The sequence below is a fragment of the Carassius auratus genome, chromosome 45, assembly GCF_003368295.1.
Source record: "Carassius auratus strain Wakin chromosome 45, ASM336829v1, whole genome shotgun sequence".
Taxonomy (NCBI): Eukaryota; Metazoa; Chordata; class Actinopteri; order Cypriniformes; family Cyprinidae; genus Carassius; species Carassius auratus.
In genome coordinates this window covers 9878946-9897269 of record NC_039287.1, presented here as the reverse complement: position 1 = coordinate 9897269, position 18324 = coordinate 9878946, and the positions used below count along the sequence as shown (strand labels likewise).

Here is an 18324-nt window from a genome sequence, read left to right as displayed (position 1 = left end):
AGTTGTTTATTCAGTAATCCAACCCTATCAGGCTCTATCAGGCTCTACCTATCAGTCTGGCTCTCCAGAGCTTTGTAGAGTTACAGTACAATGACTCCATGTCTTCTCTGTTTCTGCAGCTGTAATTGCCTTGTTTTGCCGGCAGTATGACATAATAAAGGACAACGATTCCAGCAACAGCAAAGAGAAGGTAAAACCATCCTCAGAGAGAACCACACCAGAGCACCACAGCGGAGGTCTGCTGCGGAGCAAGGTGGGACATCTGTAAACCTTTTCCTCAACATCAAACTGTCTTTCCTAATAACCTTTTAAAGAAAGATGAACATTTTGTCTGCATTTACTCTAAACCTGTATCACTCTTCTTCCAATTAAATTTCAAAGATATTGGGTGAACAAATGATGGACAGAATTGTAGTTTTTGAATTAACTCTTTGAATTAAACTCTCTCTTCAGTAAAGCACCCTATAAAATGTATTTTTTTTGTTGTAGATGAATGTGCTGTAACATATTTTTTACTTTCAATTAACATCTGTCACCACATCAGATCACATATCACCAGTTCTGTATATTTCAGTGCATAACAGATATGCATTTACACTTTCCCCTCACAATTCCCCCAATTTCCCTGTTTTCAAAACCTCACATTGAGTTGAAACTGAGACACTATACTTTCAGTTAGCTCTTAATGAAACGATGCATTTCGAGTTAAGAAGATGGAAAAACAACCAAATCCCTTTAAACACCTGCAGAAAGGAGAAAAGCATTTAGATAGCTATCCATCTCACTTTTCACAAAGACTGTCTTCCTAGGGAGACCAATTGATAAAACCTTTGATTGAAAAAAACTTTTTGTTATTGGTCGGTTGAAACCTGCCAGCAATGAAGTATGAGGACAAACACTATAATGGCCAGAGCATCAGCCTGTCAACTCTAGGCCAGCCCTGCATTCCCTGACTCATGTGAAAAGCTTCAGGATCTCTATCTCTATTGTATCACATTTGTGGGGCCATAAACTAAGCCTGTGGAGCTTTATATTTGTGCAGACAATGCTACAACTCACTGTTAAGCATCTTTTTGGCTCTGATCAGTAGCGCTGAGCAGCTTGGAAGAGAAAGTGTGTCAGAATCATTATTTGTGTTGATAAATAATATAGAATTGTCAGACTGGGCTTCAATACAGATTTTTCCATTCACAAGCTCTTGAACTCATTCGGTTCCGATTCATATGTTTCAGTAATTTTATAAATAATTTTTCTGCTAATGCTGCAAATTAAACTGAGAATTAGACTGATTCAAATTGTTATCTCTTTTTGGACGATTTACTAAAAGAACCAGCTCAAAATAATCATTCATTTTGGGAATCAGACTCCACAGAAAGACATTTCTTGTCATTATTTTTGTTTTTTGTATAATTTTAATGATGCTCTTACTTTCTACAAGGGATATGTAAATTTATTAATAGAACTGTAAATTATAACAATAATCATTTTAAAAGCTGACTACAGGGCCCAGATTATGAAGCGCTATACAAATACTGTACATTAGCATGCAGCCAGACTGATTTTAGAATTTTAAGAATCAATATTGAAATTGTTCAAATTAAGATTGCAATTAATAAAAAAATAAAAACATTTTACCCAACTCTCTATAACAGCACATAAACATGAATAAACTAATACTAATTATAACAATAATGGCCATAATATCATAATATTTACTACTTTGTAGCATCCATGAAGATACAGACTGGAGAGAAAAGTGGAAAATATTACGCATGGCACATAATTTTAGAATCAGAGACTTTACAGCATAATACGTTCTATGGATCAAAACCAGAGCTATTGACCTACATCTAAAATAAACCATCTCAGGAAAACCACCATGTGCCTTTTATCCTTGCCATATACCTTTAGCTCTTCATTTGGCATTTAGTTTTTTTTGGAAATTCATAGCGATAAAAAAAAAAAAACCAGACACTTCACATTTCATCCGATCTATGTGACAACATTAGTCCTTATAACACATGAAAAAACAGGCCTTTTAGATGCATAATAAAATCAATATCAGATCCTTCTGATGATGTCATCTCTTGCACCAAGACCCAGATGGCCTCAATTTCAACATACTGCACTGCTACAGAGCCAAATGATGTGCATTAATCTCTGTGTGCTTACAGCTATATATACAATAATCTCTAGCTGCAAATACATCCAGAGGCGCTCTATCCATCCAGGAAGCCATCATGTTCCAGACTGCCACATAAACGATTGCAGACATTAATGAAACAGGCCCCTCGGAGGAGAATCCCATTTTTCACTAGTTTCCTTCTTCTTCTTGTCTGTTGCAGTTCCACCAGTCTGTGTCATCTATCAGCATCATTGAGGTGTGATGGGAGTGTTGGGGACCTCAGTCACGCTCTCCGTCGCACCACCCGCAGTATCTGAATGACAGTTTGTCGCCCTTTCATCAACACACGGTCAAAAATCCATAAGCAACACTGCAGTATTGGCCCACCCATAAACACATATTAAAGCAATCTATTGGGATTGTAAATAACATATATTGTGTATATGACTGGATGTCTATATTTTACCATGGATGGAGAATTCCCAAACCTCTTACTGCAATATAACAAGACTAATTCTGGGATTTTTTTCACTTGTATAGGAAGGAAACTGTATTTTTGTAATGGCATTGGTGAAGTATGACAGGGTTTCTACAATTTATTTAGCTTGTGTTTTGTTTATGAATGCAACTTTCATGATCTGATAGGACGTGTACAGAAGCAGGTCTTTAAATTAAAGAAATAGTATACCCAAAATAAATACCCAAAAATTAACCCAAGGTCTTGTAAGATGCAGATGAGTTGGTTTCTCTGTCAGAAAAAAAAAAATATCAACATTAGATCTCTTGCTCATCAATGGATCCGATGCAGTGAATGGGTGCCATCAGAATGAGTCCAAACAGCTGAAAAAGCATCACAATAGTCTGCAAGTAACTCCAATCCATTAACTAACGTCTTTTTGAGTGTATTTGTATTAAACAAAAAATAAATAAGAGTCATCTATCCATAATATTCCTTTTCAATTTTTTTTGTCATGCAGTTTTTTACTTAGACTGAAGAGTTGTGGATTACTTGTGGATTATTGTGATGTTTTTATCATCTGTTTGGACTCTGGCGGCACCCATTCACTTCAAAGGATCCACAGGTAAGCAAGTAATGTAATGCTACATTTCTACAAATCTGTTCAGTTGAAAACTCATTTTGGATGGAATGAGGCTCAGTACATTTTCAGCAAATGTTAATTTTTCATCTGAACGTATCCTTTATGTTTGTGTTCTTATTTTCATTAGTTGGTAAGTGTGGTGGAATTGTGTCTGTTCTGCTTGTTAGAGAGAGCAGACTTATGCTAAATCTCTCTACTTGCAAATTGTTTAATTTCTTCACCTTCCATGACAGTTTTTATGTATCCTAAATATGACTACTAATGTTTATTTACCTATTTATCCATTTTGTTTTACTATATAATGATCTTAAAACTTGCCAGAATGAATAATGTACCTAATGTGTAAAAAATTTATATTGAATTATTGGTCGTTTTAAGAATATAAAGATGCTATAAACCTAACGATGAAAAGTGCATGGTTCTTTGAGTTAATTTTTTTCTTCTATTTCTCCATATCAGTTTTAATAAAGATAATGAATTACTGATGTAAGTTAGTTTTTTCTTGCTTTCTTATTGGCATCATAGCATATTTGGTGTATGAGAGAAGTACTACAGTACACAGAAAGCCAACCTAATGTTTGTTTCAACACGGACGTGCCAATGAAGTGGGAACTAATTTATTGGTGCATTCAACAACCAAACAAAATACATTAAGAATCATTAATGTTGACATAACTTTAGAGAATTTATCAAATGAACAATGTATTCAAAATGGAGACTTAAATCTATAATCTTTGACTATAAAAATATCCTAATGGCACAATTTGTTCATTAACTTCTAAAATCACAAGATATGAGACTATTGTATTTTTGAACAAATATTTTATTATATATTATTAAATATCAACCAATGTCTATGTACTGTATATATGCAAACGACCTCTTGAGCTCTGTTATGGTTTCATGATGGTTTAAATAATAAAAAATTTTATGTGTACAAAGCCAAACATAGATTGCATAGTTTTTCATAAAGCACAAACTTCAATTTCTTTCTATAAAAAAAACATTATAAAAATCACACACAATATGCTATACTGATTGAACAATATATAAGAAATCATTTCAGACATTATGTAAATTAAAAAAAAGTTTTTTACTATGGTTGTCCCTCCACAGATAATTTTTTTTAATTTTTTTTTTTATTTTTTTTTGTGGAAACTGCATAAACAGTCAAATCAGAACAAACATTAATAATTAACCCACAGACATATTCAATATGATTAATCAAAATAACCAGAACACCACTAATTGAACTAAGACAGAATACACTTCTATTACAGTATTTATTCTATTAAATTAAATTAAACTTATTTCAGCAGGACAATGGTTAAAATGGTACAATGGTACAATATTTTGATCTGTAATTTTGAGCAGAAATAGTGCATGTTCAAAAATGCACAAAAGAGAAAAAAGCTGAGAGAGCCACTGAGGCCCAAAGACTTAATGTTTAATGATTTCAGGGAATGATGAAGAGATTTCTGAGCGTGCATTTTAATGTAATGTAAAAAGGGCAGAATGGTAGTAGCGCTAGCTGCTGGAGACTGATTGGGACTCATGGGAATATGATTATTTTTCATTTCTGAGAGCCACAGTGTAATATTCTTTAGCTCTTATAAAGCAAAGAAATGACAGAACCTATAGAAAACAGTGATATCAATTTCTGTGCCTTTTCTATTCAACACCTATATTTATTTTTTTATTTTTTACCAAATCAGTTATGATTTTGAAATCATTTGAACAAAAAAAATTCAGTAAATATTAAAGTTGCATATATTTAAATGAATTCAAATTAAAAATAGGTTTCATTGATGACAATCAATAGGGTGAAACACTGTCCTGTAAATATAAACAATAATAATAATTCTAACACTTGAGGCTGGAAGCCAGTGTGAAAGGCTTTTACACGAGACTATCTTGGATTCTAAAGAAGAAAGAAATTCAAATGTGTTTGAGGCATTTGTAAAATATTTCAAAATTTGACGGTCACAGAAAAGTTTCTGCCATGATTGTGTAAGCAAACGTCACCCTGACCAACAATATATATCTGAAATTGAATTACATTTCTTCGAAATATCAGTCCTGAACAATTCTACATACTTCTATTTGTAAACGTTCACCTAGAGTGTATAACTGCACATCTAAAGCTCCCTAACACATGCGGCTCTGGTACTGTACATGTCTAATCACACTCGTCTGAGAGCTTTGCAGTGGGTTTGTTCAGCGCAAAGGACTCGACTGAAACAACCCACACACCATCTGACCTGAAGAACGCCGGGCTGAAGGACAGACGTCTGGTCTTTGTGGAATTAGGTTTCCCTTTCAAGTACATGTTTAAGTCAAGTCGAGTCTGCTCTATTGTCAATGTTTGCAGTTAATGTATATTAAATTAACACAACCCAAGTGTCTACAATATAGCACCAATGTGTTGAAAAGATTTACACTTTTTACATGATATAATGCAGTAGATTTGCTTACACAGATGCTTGAATACTACATATCAACATACGGTTTCACACATGTTGTATTATCAAGTACTTACCCTGAACTTACATTATTACAATGTAAGTACATTGGAATTTAATCGTTTTATAATTGAATTGTGCACGTTTCTGCTGCTGTTGTGTGGTATTGTGGCTGTTTTAAGTGGCAGTGGTGTGAATGAGACCATCACTGAGGCATATGTCACACATTGTGTGCGGAGCTGGGGGGTGTTGTGTGACACTTTCTGATAGGCTGGTGAGAGTGATGTGTGTGTGTTCAGTCTGAGTCCTCACTGCTGAAGGAAAGGAGATCTTCTTCCACTGGACTCACAGCTGCATCCTCAGACATGGTTCTGCTGCGGGATGTTGCCAGTCTGATGGAGGGAAGAAGTAGAGTTATCTATACTATTAATTATTTTACTTTGCAATGTTTCCTTGTTTTAAATTTTTTCTAACAGTTAAAATGTTTTAATTTACAACTACATTTACACTGAAAGATGCACATGCAAAAAACTTTAGGAAAGACAATGCTTTTATCAGGGTTCCCATAGTCATCAACAACCTGGAAATTTCATGGCATTTAAAATGTCGTTTTTCAGACTTGGAAATTATTATCATGTATTGTATTATGTATTTTTATTTATTTTAGTAAATGTACATTTTTGCAAGCATAGCTCTACAGTCAAGACCAAATGTTTTGGCAGTGACATTCATTTTGTGATTTACAAAGTTTGTTGCTGCAGTATTTGTAGATTTGTCTCTTTTTTTCACATATCTATGGTATACTGAAAAACAATGATAAGCACATCATAAGTTTAAAAGGCTTGAATAGAATGAGTCAAAATTTACAGTGTTGACCTTTTTTCTTCATAATCTCTGTAGGGTGCTCTGGCAGTATCTGGTGTGACCACCATTTGCCTCATGCAATGCAACACATCTCCTTCACATATTGTTGATCAAGTTGTTGATTGTGTCCTGTGGAATGTTGATCCGCTCTTCTTCAATGGCTGTGTGAAGTTACTGGATATTGGCAGGAACTGGAACATGCTTTCGTATACGCTGATCCAGAGCATCCCAAACATGCTCAATGGGTGACATGTCCGGTGAGTATGCTGGACATGCAATAACTGGGATGTTTTCAGCTTCCAGGAATTGTGTACAGATACTTGCAACATGGGGCCATGCATTATCATGCTGCAACATGAGGTGATGTTGGAATCTGTGGCATTGTGCTGTGATAGAACTGCACATTTTAGAGTGGCCTTTGATTGTGGCCAGTCTAAGGCACATCTGTGCAATAATCATGCTGTCTAATCAGATATTGATATGCCACATCTGTGAGGTGGATGGATTATCTCAGCAAAGGAGAAGTGCTCACCAAAACAGATTTAGACAGATTTGTAAACAATATTTGAGAGAAATATGCCTTTTGTGTACATAAAAAAGTCTTAGATCTTTGAGTTCAGCTCATGAAAAATTGGGGCAAAAACAAAAGTGTTGCGTTTATAATCAGGGTAGTTCTCTAAGTTGATCACAATTTGTGTGCTTCTGCTTGTCCACTCTCCTTTTCAGGACTGACCAAAGGTACTCTATGGTGATTTAGATCTGGGGAGTTGCCTGGCCAAGGATTGATAATTTCAATGCAATAATCTTCGAGTCACTTCTTTATCGCTCTGGCTTTGTGACATGGTGCTCCATCATGCTGGAAAATGCACCGATCATCACCAAATTGCTCATGGATCGTTGGAAGAAGTCGCTCTTGCAGAATCTTTTAATACCATTCTTTATTCATGGCAGTGTTTTTGGGCAGAATCACGAGAGAGCAACTTCACGCATGGATGGTCTCAGGATGCTTCACTGTTGGCACAACACAAGACTCATGGTAGCGTTCACCTTTTCTTCTCCGAACAATAGATTTTCCAGATGTTCCAAACAGTCAGAAGGGAGCTTTTGCACCAGTCTTCTGCTGTCCAAATATTGTGCTTCCTGCAGAATTTCAGTTTGTCCTTATCTATTTTTTTTTGGAGATAAGTGGCTTCTTTGCTGCCCTGGTTGACACTGGCTGTTGTCCATTTTCAATTTTTTGGCCAATGAAGCTTTTAGCAATTATTTAAAAATCTGATCAGTCACAATAATCTAGAAACAAGGTGAATGAACACCATAACAGTTTAAGCAGCGATATCTAGCAAACACATTTATTTAACTGCCAAAACTTTCGGCCATGACTGTATATATTTAATCAGCTACACTACCATTCAAAAGTATGGGGTCAGTACAAAAATGTTTTCTTTGATGAAGAGAAAGTTTAAAAGAACAACATTTATATGAAATAGAAACATTTTGCAACATTAGAAATATATTTACGGTAACCTTTAATCAGCTTAATTCAACTGAATAAAACACTGCTGAATAAAAGATTTTATTTATTTTTGAACTGTGTGAAAAAATTTCTGCTGACCACAAACTTTTGAACAGTAGTGCTGATATATTGTGCACGCAATAATCTGTGAGCAAATCATTAGTTTGAGTCAGTTCTTTTCAGTGAATAATTCAGACAATTGGTAACACTTTACAATAGAGTACCATTAGTTAATGTATTAACTAACATGAATGAACAATACATTGATTACATTGTTTATTAATCTTTATTAATGTTAATTAATGAAAATACACTTGTCCATTGTTAGTTTGTGTTAATTCACAGTGCATTAACTAATGTTAACAAGCACAACATTTGATTTGAATAATGCTTTAGTAAATGTTGAAATGACCATTAACTAAGATGAATAAATGCTGTTGAAGTGTTGTCCATTCTTAGTCCATGTTAACTATAGTAGTTAACTAATGTTCCTTATTGTAGAGTGTTACCAAATTTTTATTTACAAATTATTATCCAGTACTCACAAATGACTCGACAAGTCATGAAAATTCACCAGGAACCCTCTTGTATGTTACTGTTTTAAAGTGCAGTGGAAACTAAGTGGAAACTAAGTGTGATGCATGTCTGTAATGATATTAGTCTCTGGCTGGCTTGATGATAACTGAGGCTCATCTTTAAGCGGTACGGTTTCTCTCACCTCACTTACCTGCGTCCATCTCCTCCACCTCCATATTGCTGCATGGCAGGTGAGAGAGAGCATGACACATGCTGACTGTAAGCTATGGTTAAACCATCACATCCTTCCCAGCATCCCACTGTTCAAACTATACCAGCCTTTCTCAGCCAGTGGAGATCTAAATCTAATATTACAGTGTTTATTCTTTATGTTCAGTGAAAGGAAAGAGCTGACTATTTGGATCCACTTCATCTGATTCACTTAGATGAATCATGGTCCTTTGGCCCTTTGCAGGATGACAGTACTGTTTCTGACCTGCTGTATCTCAGTAATAAAGTCACAGTAATTCACTGGCATCACAACCAGTTACAACGTAATGGCAGCAGAGAATGTGGCAAGCAATCATAGAATGACTTGTATCGGGTTAAAATACATTGATTAGAAAGTACATCCCTGTGAAATTGTACAGAGGAATGCCTGTAACTCACTAAGCAATCAGTTCCTAAACATTAAGCAATGAAAGCACTGATGTTCATGATTTTATTGCTTGGCGCCCCTTTAAAGAAGCCCATAAACGCAGAGACAGTGAGTTAAACTAAAAATGTTTCCAAAAATCTAAAACATTTATTAAATTAAAACACACACACACACACACACACACACACACACATTAAATACATTGATATTATAAAAAATTTATATTTACTTAACAGTTCTAAATAAATAAAAATAAAAACTATTAAATTTTATTTTGTTTTATCTATTATAACTAATTTAAAATCTTTTTATTAAAATTATAATAACAAACAAGAATTATTAATAAAATGTCAGCTTTAATTATAAAATTCATCCTAATCACAGAACAGATTATACTTCACCTTAAACTTTTTTTTAATGCATGCTGTATTTGTATATGTAGTACATAAAGGGTTTTTTAATTTTACAGATACAAAACTGTACTGAGTAAGTGCAGAATCTTGTTTTTTTTTCTTGTAAATTGTTTTTTAATTTTTCAAAATCCTAAAAGTTTCTTTATTTTAATAAATAACAGATTCACAATATGACCCAACTGAAGACCACTTTATGAGTGTGACAGTGTCAATTGTGTATTGAAATCTTTTAGTTTAATCACCGTTCTATTTTAATGTGCTGCTTCTACTGACACACACACACACACACACACACACACACACACAGAGATTAGAGATCACACTGCGCACACAAATAAACATTCAGGAGCACAGAAGCTTGTTGTAAACGCTGCCCTGCGACTTCTATTAATAAAACAGATTCGATACCGAATCCCTACATTATTTCTCACACTCACAAGGGGGTAAAATAGCTGTTTTGGAAGAAACTAAACTCAGCTTCATTGTTTGTAGTGAGACATAGATGCAGGTAATTCACACACACAACTAAACTATTATTTTTAGTAAAATATGAATTAATTAATTATTATAAAACTATACATTTCATGCAGTGGAAGATCAGATTCTTTATTTGTTTTTGTTGTTCAACTTTGCCAGTTTCACTATCTGTTAATAAAATCATATTCATTATTTTTGGTAATTCTCGTTTTTGTATCTAATATCATTAACAGTTCACACAAAAGCTTGAATTTTGATATTGAATTCTGATATTTAATAACTCCACATTCATCTGAATACAGCATACAGATGGGCTCAAAACTAACACACACACACACACACACAGATAATATGTTAGAAAAACCCATATTTTGATTTCTTGGTGTCTTTAAGGAAGCAAATCAGCCCTTTCGCCTCTTGCTAATAAACAAAGAATTTTAGAGCATCCCGGGGGAAATCATCTCTTTTTTTAAATGCTGTATTCAGATATTTGCTGAGCCGCTCTGCAGATAAAATGCTCTTAGAATAAACACAAGTAATTAAATAACATTTAGACCTTTTGGGGTCAGTAAGATTTTTAAGTTTACTGCATTTGTTTTTTACTACCATAATCAAATCTTTTTTTTGTTTTTTTTTTGCATATGTATGTGAGTGTATTTTAAAGCACAAGTTGTGATCAATAAGCACAATATCTAAAACAAACACTTCACTGGAGGATCAATCTCTGATGTCATAGACAGGTTGACTATGTATGAGCAGAAGGGAACAGAAAGTTACCTTGAAAATGCATCATCGAGGCCATCTTCCGCATCCTGGAAATAAGACAACATGAAATAACCGTGTGAGAAAAACCATCAGAGATCACATCTATATCATATCAAATACAGATTCATAGAGTAACTCTCAGCACTAGCATGCTGTAAAAACTGGAATGGCCAGCTCACCATCTAGAGGTCATGTATTTAATCAATAATATTGCATTTAAGCAGAGAATGCCACTTAGTTGTGAATATGTGCTGTATCAACAGGACAGGACGTGCTGACTGATAATATAATGGCAATTAGCCAAGGGCAATAGAGTAATAACTGCCATGGCATGCTCTTTGAATGCTCAGAACAACTGACCTTCATATTGGAGCAGATACTCTGCACAATAGTGGCACTCTTTCAGTAAACATGTTTATGTGTAAAATTAGTTCTGCTCTAAACTGAGTTCATAATATTTATTAATATTATAAATATAATAAGATAATATTGTAATAATATTTGACAGAACTACTATTTTACTGTATTGCTGACCAAACAGAAGCAGCCTTAATAAGCATAAGAGACTTCTTTAAAAACATTATTAACTCCTACCAACCACAAACTTTGGCATGGTAGTATGTGGAAAGTTTAGAAAGGCTGGCATCGTACCCAGGAGTCATGTTTGATTGGTCGTCTCCTAGCTTTGCTCTGTGGGGATGGTGAAAGGAAAGAAGGAAAGAAGGGCTTCCTAAGTTTGTGCTCCATCAGATCCCGAGTCTTGTCCTCCTCTGACACAAGTAAAGAACACAAATGAAGAGTATTCCCATGAATTCAAGACAGACATCCAGAAAACCTTGTGTTCAAACAATTAATGTACCTGAAACACTGTTTGGTTCAGATTCAGGCTGAGATTCAGGGTCTGAACAGGAGTAGCATGTGCGAGCTTTCTTACTTTTGTCTGCAATGGGAAAATGAAGACACAGGAATATCTTCTGTTCCTTGGGATATATATATATATATATATATATATATATATATATATATATATATATATATATATATATATATATATATATATATATATATATATATATGGAATAACACATAATTCACCCCAAAAAGAATCGACCCAAGGCAAAAAAAAAAAAAAAAAAAACTCACCTTCCTGTGCGATCTCCCACTGATCCAGAGCTACTTTAAAAGCTTGTGCAACTGTCAGTGTCACAGCCTGAGCCTGTGAAGGACACGTGATCACAAAATCAAAGCCTGCCCTGCATGGGTAACATTGTGAAGAATCATGCTCTTGTCCACTAGATGGCGCTAGATACCAACTATAAATGCAGATCTAAAGAAAAGACTGTGACTTTCACAATAAGAGTTTGTCAAATATAATACAAAACCTGTAGCAAGAAAATAGACAATCATGATCAAAATAGATTTTTTTTAAAAAATGTAGATGGACAGACAGACAGGCAGGCAGGCAGATAGACATTATGTGCATCTGAAGAAACTTACTATTTTCTTTTTTTGGCACAGGAAGGCATGGCACTCTAGAGTTTCATTGAACTGGCTTTGGGAGACGTAAGCAAAGACCTTATCCTGAGTTTTGTCTGTTGTGCAGTAAGATATTCTGCAGAGGCAATAAAATACAGGCTTTTCACTGTTTTGTCCATAAAGACTCATATAATCAAATAAAATTTATTTGGGAAAGTATAATGTACAAACAGGGTCACGATTATGACTAAATATGAATCTTTCTATAATATCTATGAAAGTGTGTGACAATCCCCAGCTTGTGTTATAGAGAAATTACAAGCTTCTTGGAGTTCAGTAACAAAAAAACAAAAACAAAAAAACACTTTTGTTATATATCGAGTCTTTTCTAACTTTCAACAAGAATGATAAATGCATCTAGCCATGTAATGTAGGTCTATAAGGTCTGTAGACCAACCCAGACAACTTTGTCATAACCAGATTTGTAATTTTTAAAAAAAAGATAGGTTTGAATTCTCTAAGATTCACATTGGTCAAATCTGTCGGTGAAGTGTACAGTAATAGCACCCATTTCTGTATATAAGTTGTAAGTTGTGTCTGCCAAATGCATAAAATGTTAATAAAAGTCGATGAGGACTGGAGCTGCCAAGCACCCAAAAAGAACCTAAAGAACATTCTTTCATTTGTTTAAAGAACAGACTGAAATTTAAGATGTTATTCTCTCAAATGAAACATTGCCATTGAAAATGTAGCTTGCCAGTCGCGGTCACCATTAACATTCAATAATAATGGAATATGAAAGTGAGTAAATGCTGACAAAAGTTTAATTTTGGGCTTTATTTTTTTCCACTAGACTGTGTTGATATCCTGTCAATCTACTTTTTTATTATTATTATTTTACAGCATTTCGTTTTTGTAAAGAAAGCCAGTGTGTATATTTTAGGGCCAATTATCAGATATAATATCAGACACAATTATAATTAAAATTAAACATGAAGCATCAAAAATGTAATAGAAAGTGGATTTTGAATGTCATTTTAGGAAAAGGAAAGAAATTCAGAGCACTAACCCAAATGCATTTGTCCGAAAATGATGAGATATATTAGACCAAGCCCAGGGAAAGACAGAGCTCTGATCTCACTTCATCTTCAATTGTTAGTGTACTGCTTCTGATGCCCGACCTAAATAGAAATGCCCAAGACTCTCTCTCCCCTTTCCTGTCTCTGAACACAGGGGGTGTGTTGAATTATCATTTATTCCAATCTGTCGTGTATTGCACACCTTCATTATTGAAGAGTGAAAAGCTTAATGGGAAGGAAAGTGTAAACTGGCTGATTGTAGCTTGTTTGTAAATCTGTTTAAATAGACTTGAACATGGGGGACATTTTATCCTTGGTTATACTGACAAGAACTTCTTAATCTTTGCTTTCATGGAAAACAAATAGGAAATTTTGAAAATAACTTCATGGAACATTTATTTACGTTTTACATATTTACATCCAGTCCTAGATTTTGATTGTCTGAGCGGCATAAGAGTGCTGATATATGCATAGTCCAACAAAACAGTTTGCAACTCTCCACTTTCGTGTTTGTGAATTCTACAGGTGAAATCCTTTTTACTGTTTCTGCAGGTTACATTGGTTCACCAGAAGGTGGCAACAAGTGACCATTTTTATGAGTGTGTCATTGGACTCGTTCACTCAAAGGACTCGTTTAGAAATGTAGGCTGCATCCATATATGCTTACTCTCCTACTATTTAGTAGAAGCAGTATATTGAAGAGTTTATGATTATGAAGATTATGAAGTGTGTGATGTCAGCACAGGAGGATTTGTGAATGGCAGGAAAGCAAGGCTGACACTGGTAGGTCACATGATAATAACAACATGACAAATGTAGTACCAACCATATGTCCAAATTACATTCATTCTACATAAATTCATCCTATATGGTACTTTTCACAGTCACAAATTAACTACACAAAACACCTACTTAGAATGCATGCACTTTTAGATGTAGCATTACTAACAAAACAAGTGACTATGTTTATGACTGAGTCTTTGAATCAATCAAGCTACCGATTTTGTACCAAATTATTCAGGAACAAAACACCTATTGCCTGTTGCTTGTGTAAGTTCGCAACATTTTTTTTTTTTTTTTGCAATGAAGTTAATGGCAATGCTGTGTTCAAAAAGATATCTATAACATATTAACTGAACTGTTTTTTTAACTGTCATTGTGTTTTCAGACATTTGCACTCTACTCTATATTAATAAGAAAGCATGAGGTGGGTCATGTAAACAAAGAAATGTAATCCAGGCAAAGTTAAAAGCAAAGATACAGTAAAGTCGAAATGCACATCAAAATAAGTGAGTGAGGCCTTTGCATGAATGCTTTCTGCTTTTGGAAACTATTTTTAGGTAAAGAGGTGACACACTTGTTAAATTTTAACAAATGTAAATAGAGCCTTAGTCGGGACACATTCAATGTACAGAAAAGGCTTTTACGTTAACAACTCAAGGGTGACAAACGTGGCTCTCCGACTACCATAAGAGCTTCCAAAATTTCTAAATGTTTCTGATTGAATTAAACACAGCAATGCAAAGCAATTATTACTTTATACAAATATGTATATTTATTTTCATTTAATTAATATTTTACAGTATATATTTATATATATATATATATATATATATATATATATATATATATATATATATATATATATATATATATATATATATATATATATATATATTAATTAATTTATTTAATAAATGAATGAAAAATAAGTGTATTTAATAAAATGATATGATAATGATATATATTTTGATATCTCTATTTCTATACATATATAAAACATTAAATTCAAATAAATAAATGTAGATACATAAAATTACATATAAAATGTATGAAAACAGTCAGTGAATATGTGAAAAAGCCCTTTCTTATTTTAGCTTTGGCAGTGTTTGCATTGGCAGGGCCACATCAGTGTTGACCTACTGGCTCCTCTCTCTTGCTGAACACATAACAGTGGAATATGACATTCCCAGATCAGGAAAAAATGAAAGTGGGGTTTAGTGTTTTTATGAGTCCCCATACAGTTAATGCGGGGCCACAGTGAATCTCATTACACAAATCACCGTGCAAGATTTCTGGCTTAGGAAAATAAAGTGTTGCAAACAAATATAGATGTTTTCTTTTCAAGAGACAAGCTGGCAGTAGAAAAGCTTGCACATAAAAAGTCTAAATTGCAGTGAGCATCGACGGAAATGCAACAAAAGCATAAAAAAAGACCCAGAATGCCCTTCAAACCTTCACAATTTCTAAAGCTGACAGCTTCTACTGAGCCTAGACAAACAACATCATCTCATATTTTTCACTAAAAATAGAACGGCTGTTTTCTTTTTTTCTTCATTATTTGTATATTTGGCTGTGGAGAGGGGGATGGGACACAAAGAGGTGAATAAGATGAGGAAGAGTATTCACATTATCAGCGCTAATGTGTTTCCTTCTTTTCAAACCCCCAGCACTTCATTCAAAATGCTCTCGTTTTCCTTGCTGTCGGTGAAAAGGCACAGAATACCCATGATTCTGTTCTTCACCCTTCAAATGGCTGTCCAGAACCCCCTCAGGGTTTAAGGTTGAAATAGCATTTATTATAGCATTCCGTCTGAACTCTGATTTCATGGTCCCCTGGTACTTGTGTTTATTCTCCAGCCTTCTTTGAAAGTCAAACTTAGGCTGTATGATCAAAGTGTGCTCTGATTATATTCTGCAGTATAAGACATTTCACTCCAGGGTGTTTTCTTTTATCCTGAGGTGTGCTTCACCTGGATCAGACCAACAATACACTGTGGAAAATAAGCAGAAGCTCAGTGCAGTGGAGAGGAGTTTGTCCTGCTATGTGAGCTCTCAGCATTTCTCTGTGTTACACAGGAATCCATATGTCTTCACACTAAATAGCCAGAACCCCACAGTGCACCTGTGAAGGGTGCAGGCAGGACGGTCCCGCGGGTGGAGGAGTTCCAGGTGAAGGACAGAGTATTTTTTTGCAGACCTGATGCTCTGCTGACATACATTGCACAAATCATTTAAAAATTATTTCGGATTTTTGTCTTTCTTACCACTGAAAAACATCTAAATATCTGTATCTCATATTTATTACCCATTTAGAAAAAATATATATTTGTATTTATTATTTTTATTTAAAAAGGTGCTTAGAACAAGTAGAAACAAAAGGAAAACATAATGTAAAAAATTTTAAGAAATATGCGATTTTTAATTACTGTAAACCTAAAATAAATATATTTAAAAATATTATTGCGCTTTAGTTTATATGACATTTTAATTTATATTAAGACTAGACAGAGTACACAGTATTACTGTATAATTAAATATATAACAAAGTAATATTTAATATTTGGAATTTTTCTTGCACTTTGTAAAACTGTTATTTTATAACTGAATACCTTAGTAAATAGTGCTTAGAACAAGAATTAACTAAATAAATAAACAATAAAAAATAGTAAATAAAAATATAAGTATAAAAATGTTTTCTATTCTAAATATAACTATTTATTTTATTCACGTAATTATGACATTTTTCTTTCAAAATATTTGGCTTTAATTATTGTTTTCATTTTAAGTTCATTTGTATTAAAGACTTTTCCTCGTGTAGGTATAAACTTCAATAAAAAGTGCTTAATATAAATATAAAAATGTGCTTCTCAAATAAATGTAGCTTTTCAACCTTTGAATTTAAGTTTTTACTATTTATTTTATTTTGTATATTTTTTGCATTGTAAAGCGGAGGTGCGGTGTATGTACTAGATAAAATAAGAATGAGAGAAAGGAAGAATAGGAAGGATGTGGTAAGTTTTCTTACGGGAGAGGATTAAAGAGATGGGTGATTCCCGTGACTGTGTCTCTGGTAAAGCTGATAAGGGGATCAGCATGGGGGCTTCTCTCATGCCCACTGAATAATACACCTCCCTCCAACAGACGGGTATGATACTGACAATCTCAAATACATGAACACGATTCATGCATGTCACCTCTTGCATCAACATTTGTTTGACATCCTCAAATGTTAATGATTCACTGGTTAGTGATGTCACTGCGGAGTTCATGTTGTTCTACAGACCTTGACCGACTAAAAATCTTTGAACAATTGATTCGGAGGAAGTGAAGTAAACAGGCTTATTCCAAAAAGTGACTCAAAGGATTTTTTTCATTCTAAGAACAATCATATTTATATAATAACTGTATAAAATATACAGATTTTATAATCAAATAAAAAAAACTCTATACAATAAGTAATTTGTAAAGAAATTTGCATTTCATTGATCAAAAAGTGACAGGAAAGACATTTACATGATAATAATGATAATATAAATGATAATAATAATATTATTGAGCAGCAAACCATCATATTAGAATGATTTCTGGAGGATCGTGTGACTGAATACATTTTAAAATACGTGTATTAAAATAAAAAAACAAGTATTCTAAACTGTAATAATTATAATAATATCTCACAATATTCAGAATTTGACTGTATTATGATCAAATTAATGCAGTCTTAATTAGTATAAGGGAATTTCAAAAACATCGTACCAGCACATTTTAACAATTAATTTTTATTTTAAAGCATATTAAGGATAACTTTCAATTAGCACCACACTGGGATTGTCAAATTATGATACAAAAGAGGACAGGTTTTGTGATTTTGGTATGGTTTCATACCTGTAAATGGAGACGTCCTCGATGAGGTCATTGGTCTCTGTGTCGGAGATGATGATTCCTTTGGGGGACACAGTGAGGGTCACTTTCCGAAACTTCTTTGTACTGGGCCGAGCCTGCATGTGGTTGACAAGCAAAAACAATTTGTGTGAGCCCTGGACAAATATCTTTGTCATTGTCAGCTTTAAATGTCACAATAACTCACTGACCA

At 33.9% G+C, this 18324-nt stretch overlaps 2 protein-coding genes across 5 annotated transcripts in view; one reads left to right on the top strand and one right to left on the bottom strand.

Annotated features, from left to right (window-relative positions):
* LOC113063219 (fibronectin type III domain-containing protein 4-like) overlaps nucleotides 1–4305 on the top strand; it is a 29326-nt gene extending 25021 nt beyond the window's left edge. Inside the window, exons 5-6 of the mRNA XM_026233458.1 lie at nucleotides 120–253; nucleotides 2346–4305. Of these exons, the coding sequence (XP_026089243.1) occupies nucleotides 120–253; nucleotides 2346–2387 (176 nt within the window). The 3' untranslated portion in view covers nucleotides 2388–4305. The remainder of the gene's footprint in view (nucleotides 1–119; nucleotides 254–2345) is intronic.
* The window catches only part of LOC113063218 (low density lipoprotein receptor adapter protein 1), a 34653-nt gene that overhangs the window by 1405 nt on the left and 14924 nt on the right, over nucleotides 1–18324 (bottom strand). The window contains exons 3-10 of one of the 4 annotated variants that reach the window (XM_026233457.1): nucleotides 18117–18229; nucleotides 12391–12505; nucleotides 12037–12109; nucleotides 11753–11833; nucleotides 11545–11663; nucleotides 10906–10940; nucleotides 8783–8820; nucleotides 4378–6079 (exon numbers count right to left, since the gene is read on the bottom strand). In XM_026233457.1, coding sequence (XP_026089242.1) covers nucleotides 8784–8820; nucleotides 10906–10940; nucleotides 11545–11663; nucleotides 11753–11833; nucleotides 12037–12109; nucleotides 12391–12505; nucleotides 18117–18229 — 573 coding nt within the window. In that variant the 3' untranslated portion in view covers nucleotides 4378–6079; nucleotide 8783. Of the gene's footprint in view, nucleotides 1–4377; nucleotides 6080–8782; nucleotides 8821–10905; nucleotides 10941–11544; nucleotides 11664–11752; nucleotides 11834–12036; nucleotides 12110–12390; nucleotides 12506–18116; nucleotides 18230–18324 lie in introns of those variants that run through there. The other 3 variants (XM_026233456.1, XM_026233455.1, XM_026233454.1) reach the window with 3 other exon arrangements.